At 40.4% G+C, this 17,060-nt stretch overlaps 1 protein-coding gene across 1 annotated transcript in view; it reads left to right on the plus strand.

Moving 5' to 3' along the window:
* The window catches only part of MPC2 (mitochondrial pyruvate carrier 2), a 30,472-nt gene that overhangs the window by 10,930 nt on the left and 2,482 nt on the right, over nt 1–17,060 (plus strand). The window contains exons 2-4 of the mRNA XM_025926274.2: nt 3,650–3,690; nt 14,193–14,277; nt 14,780–14,891. Coding sequence (XP_025782059.1) covers nt 3,650–3,690; nt 14,193–14,277; nt 14,780–14,891 — 238 coding nt within the window. The remainder of the gene's footprint in view (nt 1–3,649; nt 3,691–14,192; nt 14,278–14,779; nt 14,892–17,060) is intronic.

The following is a 17,060-nucleotide window of genomic DNA, read 5'->3' on the forward strand; positions in this document are numbered from 1 at the left end:
TAAAATGGAAAAGTGAACTGAAATAAGTTTTCCTTAAGACGTTTTGTTCGTCCGTTTTATGGTCACAGGTTTTGTTAAGCCCCTATTTTGCTTTTCTTAACAACGAAGAAAACACTATCTGTTTGCATTTGTAGATATCCAACTCTGATTCTTTGTGTCACCTGGCCGCATCCTCTGATATCTCAGAAATATGAGAAATTTAGAATGTCTTATAACACCTATTTGCTAGTGATATTTTTTAATTCAGTGCTTAGCAGTTGTGAAAATAATGGAGGGCTTGTTTTGTATTTTAAAAGTATTCCCTAAAATAGTCGTACCTCTCTTGGTCTAGGTTGTAGCAGCCACAGTTTCATGTTTGAAGTTTTTTTTCTTTGGTTTGGTTGTAAAGGATAGGAGCGGTTAATATTTTAAAATTCTCATCCAGCTTGGGGCAGTTGAGTAAATTAGTTACCAAGCAAACACTGAAAAGCCTGACTGTTTGTTAACTCTGAAGGATCAAATATTTAAGCTCATAAAGAAACCAGAACCTAGAGGCGTTATTCAGGAAACAATTTTTAAGGTGGCAGAGGAGGAAGCATCAGTTTTGAAATAGAAGGAAGAAGGAGTTGGCTGAGAAGTTCAAAGCCAGAGACCAAAACATTGTGCTGACTTACACTTGTGTGCTGAAGGCAAGCTTCATGCAGGGAATAAAAAATCAACATAGTGATTGATATTGCATATGACTTAGAGACTTTGTATGTGACAAAAATAAACCCAGTGTGCTCTGATGGGAATCTCAGACGCTCAAACTAAGTAAAATAACTAGAGAGTTTGAAAAGACTGACTTATAGGATCAGTACATTATGCCATCAGACTTACGGGAAAAACTTTCAGGAGCCAGATAGAGGAGTGTGATGGTCTAAGAGCAGAGTAACTAGTGAGTGAAGATCTGGTACAGCCCTGACGTAATGGAACTTGATGTCCCTGGGGATGAGTAAATAGCAGATTCTGCCCTTGAGGATGAAGCGGTTAGGATCAGACCGAAAGTTTGAGTATGTTTGATTGACACCTGTCCCGGATATGGTTAATCCCATTCAGTTCTGCTCACAAAGACTATTCGTTAAGGAAAACCAAGAAATAAGCCTTGCCTTCACCCTGTCTCGTGAAAGTGACAGATGCATAAACAGATCATTTTAATTGTTCAGTGCAGAAAACGATAGAGCAGTATACGGGCCGCTTAGTATAACCTGGAGATGTTAAAGAGGGCTTCCTTGAGGAGGTGCAATCTGTAAGTTTTTGAACGACGTTGGGAGTTAGCCAGATGAAGACAAGGCCAAATATGGGGCTAGTGGAAGCATAAGCTAAGGTTTAGAGCCAGTAAACAGCATGAAACTAGTTGTGTGTTTGCCTAGCTTGTTCTATCGACATTTTGGGGGCTAGCTGATTATGTGCTGTGGGAGACTGTCCTGTTTGTAGGAGGACGTTTAACAGCCTGCCTGGCCTCTACCCAGCAGGTATCAGTAGCAGCAGTATCACCACCACGACAGTTGTGACAACTAAAAATGTCCTGGGACATTGCAAACGTCCCCCCTGGGGGGACAGAAACACCCCTGGTGGGGTAATTAAGTCAGGATTGGAAATTTACATTCTTAAACTCTGTGCCTTCACGTTTTCTTTTCTATTTCCTTAGTTCCTTTAAATTTATTTTAAAATTCCAACATCGAAAGAAAATTGTTTCCAATTCTTGTTCAAGATACAGAGGAGAGGATCATTATGCAGCTAGAGTTCTAGGGGTAGTGGGAGTTGCGATCAGAACAGCACGAAGCTGAGGGAACCGGATAAAAGATAAGTACAGTAACCCAGAAATCGAATATGTAGAGATTTTCAGCCAGTTACAAGAACGTCAACATTTAGAACTCCCTCTCCCTCTCTCTCTGCCCCTGCCCCCGCTCACTCACACCCTCTCTCTCTTAAAAATAAATAAATTAAATAAATAACCATTAAAAAGAAAAGAACAGCAAAGTTTAGAACTCCTCAATAAATAGCTTTAATTCTCCCAACAGCCGTTTCAGCACTGTGTCCAGATGGGCCGTACAATTTAAATTATGGAAAACTTGAGGGGTGCCTGGGTGGCTCAGTCAGTTAAGTGACTGACTCTTTTTTTTTTTTTTCTTAACGTTTATTTATTTTTGAGAGAAAGAGCGTGAGCCGGAGAGGGAGAGAGAGAGAGGGAGACACAGAATGCGAAGCTGGCTCCAGGCTCCGAGCTGTCAGCACTGAGCCTAGCCACCCACTCTTGATTTCAGCTCAGCTCATGATCTCATTCATGGGAGTGAACCCTGTGTCGGGCTCTGCGCTGACAGCACAGAGCCTGCTTGGATTTCTCTAATTCCCTCCCTCTCTCTCTTTGCCCCTCCCCTGCTCACACCTGCTCTCTCTCTCTCAAAATAAATAAATTTTTAAAAATATGGAAAATGGGGCGCCTGGGTGGCTCGGTCGGTTAAGCCTCCGACTTCAGCTCAGGTCACGATCTCACGGTCCGTGAGTTCGAGCCCCGCGTCGGGCTCTGGGCTGATGGCTCAGAGCCTGGAGCCTGCTTCCGATTCTGTGTCTCCCTCTCTCTCTGCCCCTCCCCCGTTCATGCTCTGTCTCTCTCTGTCTCAAAAATAAATAAACGTTAAAAAATAAATAAATAAAATAAATAAATAAATAAAATAAAAATATGGAAAAGCTGAAAGTACATAGGAAAACATGAAAATGACTAGCTGTCACATGAAGGTGAGAAAATGCAGTTTAGCATTATAATCATTTTGTCCCACGAGGAAAGACAGACTCTGAGCCATGTACTTCTAGAATTTGAAGAATCATTGGTCTAAAGTTAGCATCCAGATCCTTTGAAGATTGAGAAAATGAGACTTCGATTGTGGAAAGATTTTAGGACTAGATGTAAATAGTCAAGAAGATCAGCAAACTTACTTTAAAAACTCTTCAAAGGATAAGCCAGGCTTATCAATATGCAAGTGTTGGAATGATAAAAACAACTTCTGATTTTAATGAATTTTTCAGTTGTTTGCATATAGGCACGTGTATTACATATACCCGTATTTATCAAAGATAAAGTCTAAACTCTGGTTAATATAAACTGTTTCCAGTTGTGCTGGCTCTTTATTCAACAGCCACTAGGTAGTAGGGATACAAGTATGAATACTATTTAGCCACTAGCTTCAAGGAGGTCATAATTTTTATAGGTAAATAGATCTACCACTAACTACAGTTGTATATTTAAAGGACACTATGATAGATTTATAAATCTCTTTGTATTAAAATCACGTTGAATTAATGAATTTTACTATAAGCACAATGAATTCGTTTGAGAGGGATAAAAGATGATTAAGGACCAGGGGCACCTGGGTGGCTCAGTCGGCCGACTTTGGATCAGGTCACGATCTCACAGTAGTTCACGAGTTCGAGCCCCACCATCTGGCACGCTGCTGTCGGAGTGGAGCTGGCTTCAAGTCCTCTTTCCCCCTGTCTCTCTGCCCCCCCTCCCCCACTCATGCACATGCACTCTCTCTCTCTCAAAAATAAATAATAAATATTAAAAAAAAAATTTAAGTCATGTATAAAATAGTTGGGTTATTTCTAAATTTTTCTTTTCTTTTTTTTCCAGGTCCCAAAACAGTTTTTTTCTGGGCTCCAATTATGAAATGGGTAAGTCCTGAGTTTTGCAGAAGGTACTGAAAAAAAATATTCTTTAAAAGGAACTTATTAATTTGAAGTCACTTTTATGAAGAATGTTCTTTTTTAAATGTTCATGGTCTGGGGGCACCTGGGTGGCCCAGTCAGTTAAGCCTCCGACTTGAGCTCAGGTCATGATCTCGCAGTTCGTGAGTTCGAGCCCCACGTCGGGCTCTGTGCTGACAGCTCAGAGCCTGGAGCCTGCTTGGGATTCTGTGTCTCCCTCTGTCTCTCTCTCTCAAAAAAAAAAACATTAAAAAAAAAATTAAATGTTCATGGTCTGGAGATGATTTCATGCAAATAATCTTAGATGTGTCATTTTTACTGCATAAAGCATACTGCCTACTTGAGTTCTGAGCTTCTTAGATAAGAGGCCTTCTAGGAACATATTTGTTATCAAAAAGCTTATATAATTGTGGGCCCTAGAAACTCGAAACTTCATTCTAAGATTTTATGACTAAGTAAAATGAACTAATCAGAACCCCCCAAATTAATTTTTATTATTAATTTAGTATATGAACTGACGATACCAACACCAAAGTACAGGCAAGGAAACTTTAGTCTCAAAAAAGTAGAAAAAATTATCCTACGTATCATACGTATCATACGTATTTGGTACATGGTAGAATCCAGAACTTCTGACTCCCAAGACCAGTGCTTTTTACCTGAGGCCAGAGTTTTCATTCCCGAAGTTCTCCTTTAGCTGAAAATGAAAAGACACGGCCATGGAAATAATAAAGCAAATCACTGATTTTTATGTTGAAAGGGCCGGTTTTGGCCTACAGCAGTGCTTCTCAGTGTCATCCCTAGACCTGTAGTATTGGCCCTGCCCAGCAACTTGTTAGAAATGCAGATTTAAGGGGTGCCTAAAATCAGACTTCAGCTCAGGTCATGATTCCCCTTCATCCCCTCTTTGTGGGGCGGACTCTGTGCTGACAGCTCGGAGCCTGGAGCCTGCTTTGCATTCTGTGTCTCTGTCTCCCTCTGCCCCTCCCCTGCTTGCACTCTGTCTCTCTCTCTCTCTCAAAAATAAACATTAAATTTCTTTTTTAAGAAAGAAATGCAGATTTGGGGGCTCCGTCACAGATTTGCTAAATCTGAAACTCTGAGGATGGAGTCAGTAGTAATTTTGCCCTCTAAGTGATTCTGATACCTTCTAAAATGTGAAAAGTACTAGTCTGTAGGCTTTTTGTTCTTTTAATTGTGGCAAACGACACATAAAATTTGCCATCTTAACGATTCTCTTAGTGTCAAGCACATCCATTCATTTGTTGATGGACACTTGAGTTGCTTCCGCCTTTTGGCTACAGTGGATGATGCTGCCGTGGACAATGGCATACAATATCCGGTCCAGTTCCTGCTCCCAGTTCTTTGGGGTATGTACCCAGAAGTGGATTTGTTGGATCAATATTATTTTAAGCAACTGCCGCACTATATTCCGCAGCGGCTGCACTGTTTTTACATTCCCACCAGCAGTTCACAAGGATTCCAATTCCTCCACGTCTAGCCTGCCAACACTTGTTACTTTTGTTGTTGTTGTTGCTTTATAATAGCCATCTTCATGGGTGGAAAGTGGTAGCTCGTTGTGGTTTTGATTTGCATTTTCAAGTGTGATTAGTTATGCTGAGACTCTTTTCATGTGTTTATGGACTATTTGTATAACTTTGGAGAAATGTCTATTCAAACCCTCTGTCCATTTTTTAATCAAGTTTTTTTTTGTTGAGTTGTAGGCCATTTTAATTTTCTTAAATGTAATATTTTAAATCGTTAGAACACGGGGCGCCTGGGCGGGTCAGTCGGATAAGCGTCTGCCTTTGGCTCAGTTCATGATCTTGCCGTGAGTTCGAACCCCGCGTCGGGCTCTGTGCTGACAGCTCAGAGCCTGGAACCTGTTTTGGATTCTTGTCTTTCTCTCTGCCCCTCCTCAGCTCGCGCTCTGTCTCTCTCGGTCTTTCTCTCAAAAATAAATATTAAAAAATTAAAAAAATTAAAAAAAAATTGTTAGAACAATTTCAGAAATTCAGCTATACATCTAAGTAGCTGAGAATGTTAGAATTGGCTGTCCCTTAATCTTATGGCCTTAGGTAAATTAAATCTGTCATTTTGTCCCCTTATTTATAAAATGACTAGAGTAGGTTAGTGTTTCTGAGCTGCATTTTATACAGAACTACAGAGCAGTTCTTTTTTTAATTATTTGTATTGTTAAAAAACAAAATTCAACCAAGTAAGCTTGAGGGGTTTTATTAAATGATTCATGGATGAGACAGCATCCCATTTAGCGAATGAATAGAGAGGGAGACTCCCCAGGGCTACAGAAAGAGTGAAGTTTTTAAAGGCAGGACAAAGAAGTCATAAACAGAAAAAAAAGATTATCTCCTGGTGAGGTCACCTTCACTTGGGGACAAAAGAGTCTTAGTAGGCGAATTATTCTTTGGGGATGGGGAGAGGGCCTATGCCGGAGAGTACCTCATTGGTGCTGACCAGAAAATTCCTAACTGACTAGTTAAGACAACCTTTCTGGGGGAGGTTGAAAGTGCAGTTACGTTAGGTATTAGTGTCTTGAACTAAGTGATGCCATTTTGGGCCTGTGGTTGTCTTTTTAACGGTATTTTGCAAAACCCTCCCATCAATTAAAAAAAAAAAAAGTTTTAAGGGCACCTGGGTGGCCCAGTCGGTTAAGCTTCCAGCTTCGGCCTCAGGTCATGATCTCTCAGTTCCTGGGTTCGAGCCCCGCATCGGGCTCTGTGCTGACAGCTCAGAGCCTGGAGCCTGCTTGGGATTCTGTGTCTCCCTCTCTCTCTGCCCCTCCCCCACTCACTCTGTCTCACTCTCAAAAATAAACAAACATTTAAAAAATTGTTTTTAAGTTTTAATATGTCATCTTTAATGCTTCTGCTCACTCTAACCGTTAAAAACTAGCTTTATGGTCTGAGAGTTCTGTGTCAGTTCAGCCATCTGTCTTGCGTTGTTTCTTACACAGACGCAGCATGTTCGTTTTCCTGTTTCACACCGTTTACAGCCTTTACCTCTTGTGTGTGTTCACAGACACTCAGGGAAAGATACAGGATGTTACCAGGAAGTGCAGCTGCTATTCACGGGGCCAAAAAGCAAAGCACAGATAATGGGTAGTTATGTTCAGAACTACTACAAAGTTCATAGAGGGAGGGGAAAATGATACTGCTTTTTATCACCCATGTCTTTAGAGCCTTTTTCAGAATAAGTGCCAGTCACTGAGTTGTAGATAATGGTGCCTTAACTTCATCTGCTTCCCCAGCACTTCATTCTGATTTTCTTCCTGACTCGATAACATAATTACTAAGTAGTTTTCACTCACTTTCAACTTACTAAAAACCAGAATTATGTACATTTACTGATGTTTTTCCCACAGAAAGATCTTTTTTTTTTCTCCTTTTCATGTGACTTAGTTAAACAGACATTTGATCTATGTTTTGTTGCCCTATAACTGAATGCGATTCATCAACGTAACTGTACGCTAAATCCCATTACAAGCCTACGTGTATTCCCCGGAGGGCTAATTGAGGTTTGGTAATCCACCTCCATCTATGTGTATACCCCACTTCCTCATTAAGCAAGTGAAAGTTGTTCATTCGTGTCCCCATTCCTGTTTGGTAGAACTCCATGAGTAGGGCAGACTCGGGGCGCCTGGGTGGCTCAGTCAGTTAAGCATCCGACTCTTGATTTAGGTTCAGGTCTTGATCTCACGGTTCATGAGTTCAAACCGCACGTCGGGCTGTGTACTGAAAATACAGAGCCTGCGTGGGATTCTCTGTCTCCCTCTCTTTCTGCCTCTTTCTCTATCTCTCAAAAATAAATAAATAAATAAACTTTTTTTTTAAATATAGGACAGACACCTCACAAGAGGCTCAGGACAAGAATTCGAGGGTCCACACTGAATTTTTTTTTAATGTTTATTTATTTTTGAGAGAGAGTGAGACAGAGTGAGCAGGGGAGGGGCAGAGAGAGAGGGAGACACAGAATCCGAAGCAGGCTCCAGGCTCCGAGCTGTCAGCACAGAGCCAGATGGGGGGCTCGAACCCACGAACGGTGAGATTTGTGACCTGAGCTGAAGTCAGATGCTTAACCCACTGAGCCACCCACACGCCCCCAGACTGAATTTTAATGTAGACTTTTATAGCAAAGGCTGTCTTGTAAGCTGTCTTACTAATATTTGTAAACATGCATTCACATGAATTACTTTCCTTAATAAAATGGGATTCAGAATCCTAAGGACATGATTGAAATTATTCTACAATAACCATTAAGGATAAGATTTGCTTTTATTGTTCATTCAGCCTCACACATAATTTTGTGTCCGGTTTGAATAAATATATGAATATATGAATATATCGAATATATATTGAATGTATTGAATATATGTTAATTCCCGTGGCTAGCATGGAATTCCAGATGCTTTTTAAATGGTAATGGAGACTGTAGCAGTGTAGTTGCTGTGAGATAATGGACAAAATACGCAATGAAGAACAGCAGAGCCAGGGCAGGCCCTGCTTCAGTTTCCCATAATGCAATTTTTATGAGCTGTGCAAATGGTTAATGTAAATGCGGATACCTGCAGAGCAGAAATAGAACAGTTGAGGGTGACACAGGCTAAAATGTCAGTAGAACAAGTTACAAAACAACAACAACAACAACACTTGAAATTTTTGGTGACTGACACTAATGGTCCCTTTGTAGGAAACCCAGTTAGTGTGATGTGTGATATGTGAACGTCCTCTTTTTTATTTTTTTTAATGTTAAAATGGGTTGTCTGTTAATCAAAATGCAGATCAAAGCAAAAACACCATTCAAAACTAGTATGATACTAAAAAAACACTAATGGAAAGTGTATTATTATTTTCTATCTCTTCTGTGTCAGCACTGAAAATTATATAGTAACTGTATGTCTATAAAGTGTAATTGATTGCTTAACAATTCTTTCTAGCACCATTATTGAAAGAGTAAGAATGATTGACCCTATTTATTATAAATTTGGGTGTACTTTTGACTTCAAGTTTGTCACAACATAGAAGTTTATAGGATTTTATCAATAGCTTTGGTGTTTCTTCTGAAACATCGACAAAGGGTTTGAACAAAGTTTTGAAACATTAACAATATGATATACACCATGTGCCTTGTGGGCTCTCTGTCTCCTTTAAAAATATCTATTTTAAGTTCATGTTGAAATCATACATAGTCTTCTGATGATGGCATAGCAGCAGATGATAATAATTCATCTATGGTAGCCTGTCCATGACACATAACCGTTACTACTCCAGGGGACATATGTTCTGTATTAAGAATTTCAGACTATACTTTCAGACATTTAACTATAGTGGAATCCTTCTTAACTACTTTTGTTGAGAGCAAATAATTAATCATTGAGGTCAAAATGGATAATCCTAAAAAACAATGCTGGGGTTGCCTGGGTGGCTCAGTCGGTTAAGCATAAGACTTCGGCTCATCATGATCTCACAGCTCGTGAGTTCGAGCCCCACGTCAGGCTCTGTGCTGACAGATCGGAGCCTGGAGCCTGCTTCGGATTCTGTGTCTTCCCCTCTCTCTGCCCCTCCCCTGCTTACACTCTGTCTCTCTAAAATGAATAAACATTTAAAAAAAAAAACAATAGTTATATATCTTAAATATTTTCTTTTAACTTAAGAGACACTCATTTGCCAGTCATCTATAGGGCTAAAGCTTTTCTTTCTGTATGGATCCATTCATTTCCACATGTTCTGTTTTGGATGAATTATGCGGTAATGCATCCTGTATAATTTCCAGTTTAGGGGCGCCTGGCTGGTTCAGTTGGAAGAGCATGCGACTCTTGATCTCAGGGTAGTGAGTTTGAGCCCCAGGTTGGGGGTAGAGATACTTTAAACAAAAAAAAAAAAAGTTTTTAAGAAGTTTCTACTTTAGTTTTGTTTAAAGCAAAGCAAGTTCACAGACACTTTTCATAATAGCATAAGAACAGAAATCTGCTGGATCTTTATGGCTTTCCCACCCAGTCTTTTTATATCTGTCTTGTTCTCACCGCATTTGACCGCAGGCTTCAGCAACTTGCCTTTATTCAGTCTTTCCAGAGCAGTCACTTAGTTTTCATAAAAATGACAACCTCTTTTGTATTTCATGTGATTCCCTGATAGTTCATTAAATTATGTAGGTTACATTAGGTTTAAGGGCAAAGTTGACAAAAGTTCAGTTCAGCTGGTGGGAGCAAAAATTCATGAATGCAGTACAGAATGAAAAACCATGAGTATCCAGCATGCCTTTGGACCTCTGTTAGCTTGTTTACAGAAGGAATGGAGATCATTGGCTAGCCTGGGAAACTATTCTGTGAAGGTCACTTAAGAGAGCTTTTATCTTTGTTCATAGTCTTTTTGTACAAACAGGGTTATACTTACCTCTCAAATAATAGACCATTTTGTGTAGCTAATTTTTTTTATTTCCTCTTCTCCTTAAGAATAAATTAAGCTATTTTAAGATTATCCGTGCAGATTTTTAATACCTATTTGTTTGCTTTTCCAGCTGGGACTATTTATGTAGATTAATTAATGGCTTAAAAATCCTGAGGGCTTTGCTGTCTCTAAGCATTTGGGAATTGGAATATTCTATAGTGGTGTATCTCATTTTTTTAACTCCTCTAAAAGCATCCTGAGACTGTTTTTTTTTTTAATAGAGGAGAAAATATTGAAGGAAAGAAAGAAAAAAGGTTTTTATACCATCTGAGGAATATCTACCCCACCCAGTGGAGATAATCAGATGCCAAAAAGAACCGTAGTCCTGGGCTTTAGATAATTTGAAGAGCGTTTTTTAACTAATGGAAACAGGAAGCTGACTTGAGTCCACTAAATGCCAAACTGTATTCGATTATCTGATACATGGTCTCGTAATTTGATCTTCACCAGAAAAAAATCTGAGAAGCAAATATTACTAAATGTTATTACCATCTTCCAGGTAGGGGTACTAAGGTTCAAAGAGCTAGATGACTGAATATACCATCGTGGTAAGGGGCACAATCAAGACTTGAAACCCCAGGTCTGTTTGACTCCAAAGCCTATGCACTTACACTTAAATGACCACCTTTAAAATAGTCGCTGTAGATCTAACCTGGTATTTTCTTTGTATGTCGGAGAATATTTTACACAATCTTGTTGTTTTTCTAAACACTCTCTGAATAAAATCTATGTAGTTCTATTATTTGAATAAGCTTCATAATAAAGATGAAAACCTGCTGCCTCCTAGCCTAAGGCTAGTAATGCAGGAAAGGACAGAAAACTAACATTCCTTTTTCTCTGTTACTCTACAGACAAAAGCTGTCTGTTCTTGTTGTTAATAATAGTATTTACCAGGCACCTGTGCATATTGTTTCATTTAATCATATATCATTTTTGCAAGGGTAGCTACTGGTTTTCTCATTTTATACATGAGGAATTTAAGACAAAGTGTTATGTAATCTGACCAAAGTCACACAGCTAGTAAGTGATGGAGAATAGATTCACAGTGAGATTTTCTTTTTTTTTTTTTCTTTTTTTAAATGTTTATTTATTGAGAGAGAGAACGAGTGCAGGGGAGGGGCAGGGAGAAGGGGAGAGACAGAATCCCAAGTTGGCTCCGTGCCCTCAGGGCGGAGCCCAGTGCGGGGCTCAACCCCAACAACCATGAGATCAGATCCATGAGAGATCATGACCTGAGCCGAAATCCAGAGTCCTAAAGCTCAGCTAACTGAGCCACCTAGGCTCCCCACAGTGAGATTTTCTAAGCTAATTTACATAAGCTTAGAATGATGTAGAAGTAGAAAGAGAGCTCAAGACCTTTGTGGGAGAGAATAATTACTAAGGTGTCCCAGAAAAATAAAGGGTATACTGTGAGCATAAATAAATCATGACCACTGACTTCTTCTAAAAGAAGATGCTAGAATGTAGCCTATAGTGTTCATAGATCTGTGCAGCAAGCCTCAGTATAATACGTGGACCCAGTAGGTCAATAGCAGAAATCAACCCCTTTGTTCCCCATTTCAAAGGCAGTATTCCACCCCGTAGAAGTAGAACAAATATGAAATGGAAAAAATGCACATGGGGACCTAAAAGAAGAATGGAGGAAGGATGATTAGGAAGCTTTTGGGAGAAAAATCACAGGACTGTGGGTGAAAGTTAACAAGAGGCAAAATCGCATTAGCCATGATTTATCTGGTTGTACCCCTGCTTACCCACTTGCCCCCTTTTAAATCAGAATCGTTGCCTTCTTGACCTACTGACTTTATTAATTCAAAACCCTTTGTTCTTGACTTAAATTTGTGTATAAATTCACAAGTATGTCTGTGTTCTGTTTAGGAGCAAACTCCTTTGCTGATTTATATTTTCCATGTGAGAGCATCTTTCAGAAACTCCATAAAACCTAAAAATAATTTCTTAAAGACATATTCTTTAATGACATCTAGGATTTGATTTAAAGTACTTAAAGGATAGGAGTGCCTGGGGTGGCTCAGCCAGTTAAGTCCAACTTCAGCTCAGGTCATGATCTCATGGTTTGTGGGTTCAAGCCCTTCGTCAGGCTCTGTGCTGACAGCTCAGAGCCTGGATCCTGCTTCGGATTCTGTGTCTCCCTCTCTCTCTGCCCTGCCCCTGCTCATGCTCTGTCTCTCTCCTTCAAAAATAAACATTTAATAAATAAATAAATAAATAAATAAATAAATAAATAAATAAATAAAATACTTAACGGATAAAAGGGAAGAGGGGAGGTGAAGCAAATGTGGCAGAATTTTAACTCTGGGTGATGTGTATGTAGGGGTTCTTTGTCCTCGTCTTTTATTTTGTGTAGGTTTGAATTTTTCATCAATAAAGATCATTTTATTACATATTCTTATCTCTGCAATAGAGCAGCATAACCAAGCATAACCAGCATAACCAAAGACTCATTACTGAACTTTCTGAGTGATGCTGATGGTAGGGTTTTAGTAGGATGATTACATAACAGTGTTAAAGACAGAGCAGGGGAGAAATAACCATGTATCCTTTGACATTAAAGAAAAATTATCCAGCCAAGAAACTGAAATTATAACAGAGCTTTTCAGATACTTCCACTTTTAGAAAAGAATTAACACTGACCAAAACATGAAAGGAGGACGCTATACAAATTACATAAATGCCTAAACAGCTTTTAGGCATCCACCACACCAGCGGTTTCCAACATGTATGAAGAATATATAATTTTGGGGGCGCCCGGGTGGCTCAATGGGTTGAACATCTGACTTCAGCTCAGGTCATGATTTCGCGGTTCAGGAGTTCAAGCCCCCATCGGGCTGGCCGCGATCAGCACAGAGCCTGCTTCGGATCCTCTGTCCCCTTCTCTCTCTGCCCCTCCCCCATGCTCATTTTTCCTCTCTCTCTCAAAAATGAATAAACATTTTCTTAAAAAAAGGAATATATAACTATGGGATATCTGGGTGGTCAGGTCAGCCAGTTAAGCATCCATCCAATTCTTGATTTCAGTTGAAGCTACAAGCTCACAGTCATGAGATCAAGCCCTGTATCAGGCTCTGTATGCTGAGTGCAGAACCCTCTTGGGATTCTAATCTCTCTTGCCCTCTCCCTTTGCCCCTCCCCCACTCATGCAAATTTTTTGAGAGCCAAAAAAAAAAAAAAATATATATATATATATATATATATATATATATATATATATATATAATTTCATATGTGGAAAAAAGTATTATTTGTTAGAATACACACACGCAGGGGCACCTGAGTGTCTCAGTTGGTTAAGAGACTGACTTCTGCTCAGGTCATGATCTCACGGTTCACGAGTTCACGCCCTGCATCGGGCCCAATGCTGACAGCTCAGAGACGGGAACCTGCTTCAGATTCTGTGTCTCCCTCTCTTTTTTCCCTTCCACTGCTCATGCTCTGTCTCTCTCCTCCCTCTCTCTCTCTCTTAATAACTTTCAAACATAGTTACTTTTTTAACGAAATTAAAAAAGAATACGCACACACTACTAATTTTCAAATATATGAGGCCACTTGATGTGGTTAACAAGACACAAATGCGAAAAGCAGCCCTGAACTCATTGTAGTTTTTGGTGACGTATATATTTTCTTAATGCGCGGATACTAAAATCATAGCTACTATCGTGTGGAAATCTCTGAAACTTTGTGTTATTTAAAATGAGGAATTATTGGGGCGCCTGGGTGGCTCCGTCGGTTGAGCGTCCGACTTCAGCCCAGGTCACGATCTCGCGGTCCGCGGGTTCGAGCCCCCGCGTCGGGCTCTGGGCTGACGGCTCAGAGCCTGGAGCCTGTTTCCGATTCTGTGTCTCCCTCTCTCTCTGCCCCTCCCCCGTTCATGCTCTGTGTCTCTCGGTCTCAAAAATAAATAAACGTTAAAAATAAATAAATAAAGTGAAGAACTATGACTGCACACTCATGAGGCTGTTTTTCTTGCTGTGTGTTAATGTGTCTCTCCAGGGCCTCGTGTGTGCTGGGCTGGCTGACATGGCCAGACCTGCAGAGAAACTCAGCACAGCTCAGTCTGCTGTTCTCATGGCTACAGGTAAATTAAATGAGCATTTTCCCTGTTCCATTTAGGGCATTCAGTATTTTTGTTTTTGTCTTACATCAATTTATTTAACGGTTTAACGTTTGAAACGCACATGCACTCACACACAAAGGAGTTAACAGTGTTCTCGTTGGGCAGTTAATTATTCGATAAGAGGGTTACTGTGAATAAGTATCTGCGTGGGTTTTTGGTTTGTTTGTTTGTTTGTTTGTTTGTTTGTTTGTTTGTTTTACCACGAACATATTTTTGCAAGTAGGAAAAAAAGTTGGTTAATATTCATTTGCCCTGTAAAGATTCCCTGTTGATGTAAGAACTGCGTATTTTGTGTAACACTGAATTATAGCAACTTTATTAAAGTCTCAAAGCATAGCTTTTCTTTTATCCTGCTTTATGTTGTCACGGTCTTATAATTATATTGCTCTAATACAGAATGTTCAAAAGATATTGCAGCAGTACCTGTGCTTTAAAAAAAAAAAAAAATCTTTTGTTTCAACAGGGTTTATTTGGTCAAGATACTCACTTGTAATTATTCCAAAAAACTGGAGTCTGTTTGCTGTTAATTTCTTCGTGGGGGCAGCAGGGGCCTCTCAGCTCTTTCGTATTTGGAGGTAAGCCCACCAAAGGTGTAAAAAGAGAAATCTGCCTCAGAAGCCACCCAGATGGCAGTGCATTTTTTTTTTTTTTTTAAGATTCATGTATGATGTTAAGATGGAATAGGCCTGAAGCAGAAGTTTCTAGAAAAATCTGGGGGCTTAAGTTCAAAGTGTTAAGCAATATGTTTGCTACATAGGTTTCAAATCTGACTGTGTATTATCTAGAAATACAGCCCATTCACAGAATCTGTCTTAAGACAACAGACATGATTTACGAAATACTAAGTAATTTTCTCCATGAACATTTTAAACGCTCGCTTTCAATTATAGATAATAAAATGGGTGTGGTTATGTAGTGGTTGGAAATGATGTTTGGCGTGAGGCTACGGGTCTTGTCAGAAAGTATCCTATGAATATTTTTAAAACTGTTTGTAGGCGTCCCACATTTTCGTTTCACTCCACTTCATTGTGCTTCAGAGATGTTGCGCTTTTTACATACGGAAGGTTTGTGGCAACCCTGCGTCGAGCAAGTCTGTCGACACCATTTTCCCAACAGCATTTCTCCCTTCGTGTCTGTGTGCCACATTTTGGTCATTCTCACAATCTTGTGGTGGTGCTCTGTGGTCAGTGATCTTTGATTTTACTGCTGTCGTTGTTTGGGGGTCCACGAAGCACGTCCAAATGAGGCCGTGAGCTTCACTGATGAACGTTGTGTGTTCTAACTGCGCCGACTGGGCCATTCCCCCATCTCCCTCCCTCTGCTCAGATCTCCCTATTCCCTGAGACGCAACAATAGTAAAAATAGGCCAATTAATAAGCCTACAGTTTGCCTCTAAGTGTTCAAGTGAAAGGCAACAGATGCACATCTCTCACTTTAAGTCAAAAGCTAGACATAAGTAAGCTTAGTGAGGAAGGCAGGCTGAAAGCCGACGCGATAGGCCAAAAGGTAGGCCTCTTGTGCCGAATATTTAGCTACGCTGTGAATGTGGAGGGAAAGTTCTGGAAGGAAATCAAAAGTGCTACTTCAGTGAACGCACGATCGATAAGAAAGCTTAACAGCCTCATCGCTGATGCGGAGAACGTTTTAGTGGTCTGGACAGATGATCAAACGGCCACGACGTTCCCGGTAGCCAAGGCCCGATCCAGAGCAAGGCCCTCGCTCTCTTCAGTTCTCTGAAAGGCTCAGAGAGGTGAGGAAGCTGCAGAAGAAAAGTCTGAAGCCAGCAGAGGTCAGTTCCTGTGGGTCAAGGAAAGAAGCCGTCTCCGCCACATACAGTGCAAGGTGGGGCAGCAGGTGCTGGCGGACAAGCTGCAGCCAGTTACCCAGCAGATGGAGCAAGATGACGAAGGTGGCGACGACGGTAAACAACACATCTTAAATGTGGGTGACACAGCCTCCTACTGGAAGAAGATGCCTTCCGGGACTTTCACAGTTACGGAGAAGTCCGATATCTGGCTTCAAAGCTTCGGAGGACAGGCTGACTCTCTTGTTAGGGGCTGTTGCAGCCGGTGACTTTAAGTTGAAGTCAGTGCTCATGCACCATTCCGAAAATCCTGAGGACCTTAAGAATAATGCTCAGTCTCTTCTGCCTGTGCCCTAGAAATGGAACAAAGCCTGGGTGACAGCACCTCGATTTACAACGTGGTTTACTGAATATTAAGCCCACTGTGGAGACCTGCCGCTCAGAATAAAAGATTCTTTTCAAAATATTCCTGTTCATGTACAATGTGTCCGGTTACCCTAGAGCTCCGATTGAGATGTACAACAAGATTCACTTGTTTATGCCTGCTAACACAACATCCATTCTGCAGCCCCTGGATCAAGGAGTCATTTTGATTTTCAAGTCTTCTTATTTAAGAACTATCTTTTGTAAGGCCATAGCTGCCATAGAGAGTGATTCCTCCGATGGATCTGGGCAAAGTAAATTGAAAACCTGGAAAGGATTCACCATCCTGGTACCGTTAAGAATAGTCATGGAAAGGTCAAAATATCAACATGAATAAGAGGTTGGAAGAAGTCCATTTCCATCCTCGTGGATAACTTGGAGGGGTTGCAGACTTCAGTGGAGGAAGTGACTGTAGATGTGGTGGAAACAGCAAGAGAACTAGAATGAGAAGCGAAGCCTGAAGATGGGACTGAATTGTTGCAATCACAGGGTTGAATGGATGAGGAGTTGCTTCTTA

Source organism: Puma concolor, chromosome E4, assembly GCF_028749965.1.
Source record: "Puma concolor isolate L17-30 chromosome E4, mPumCon1.1.hap2, whole genome shotgun sequence".
Classification (NCBI taxonomy): Eukaryota; Metazoa; Chordata; class Mammalia; order Carnivora; family Felidae; genus Puma; species Puma concolor.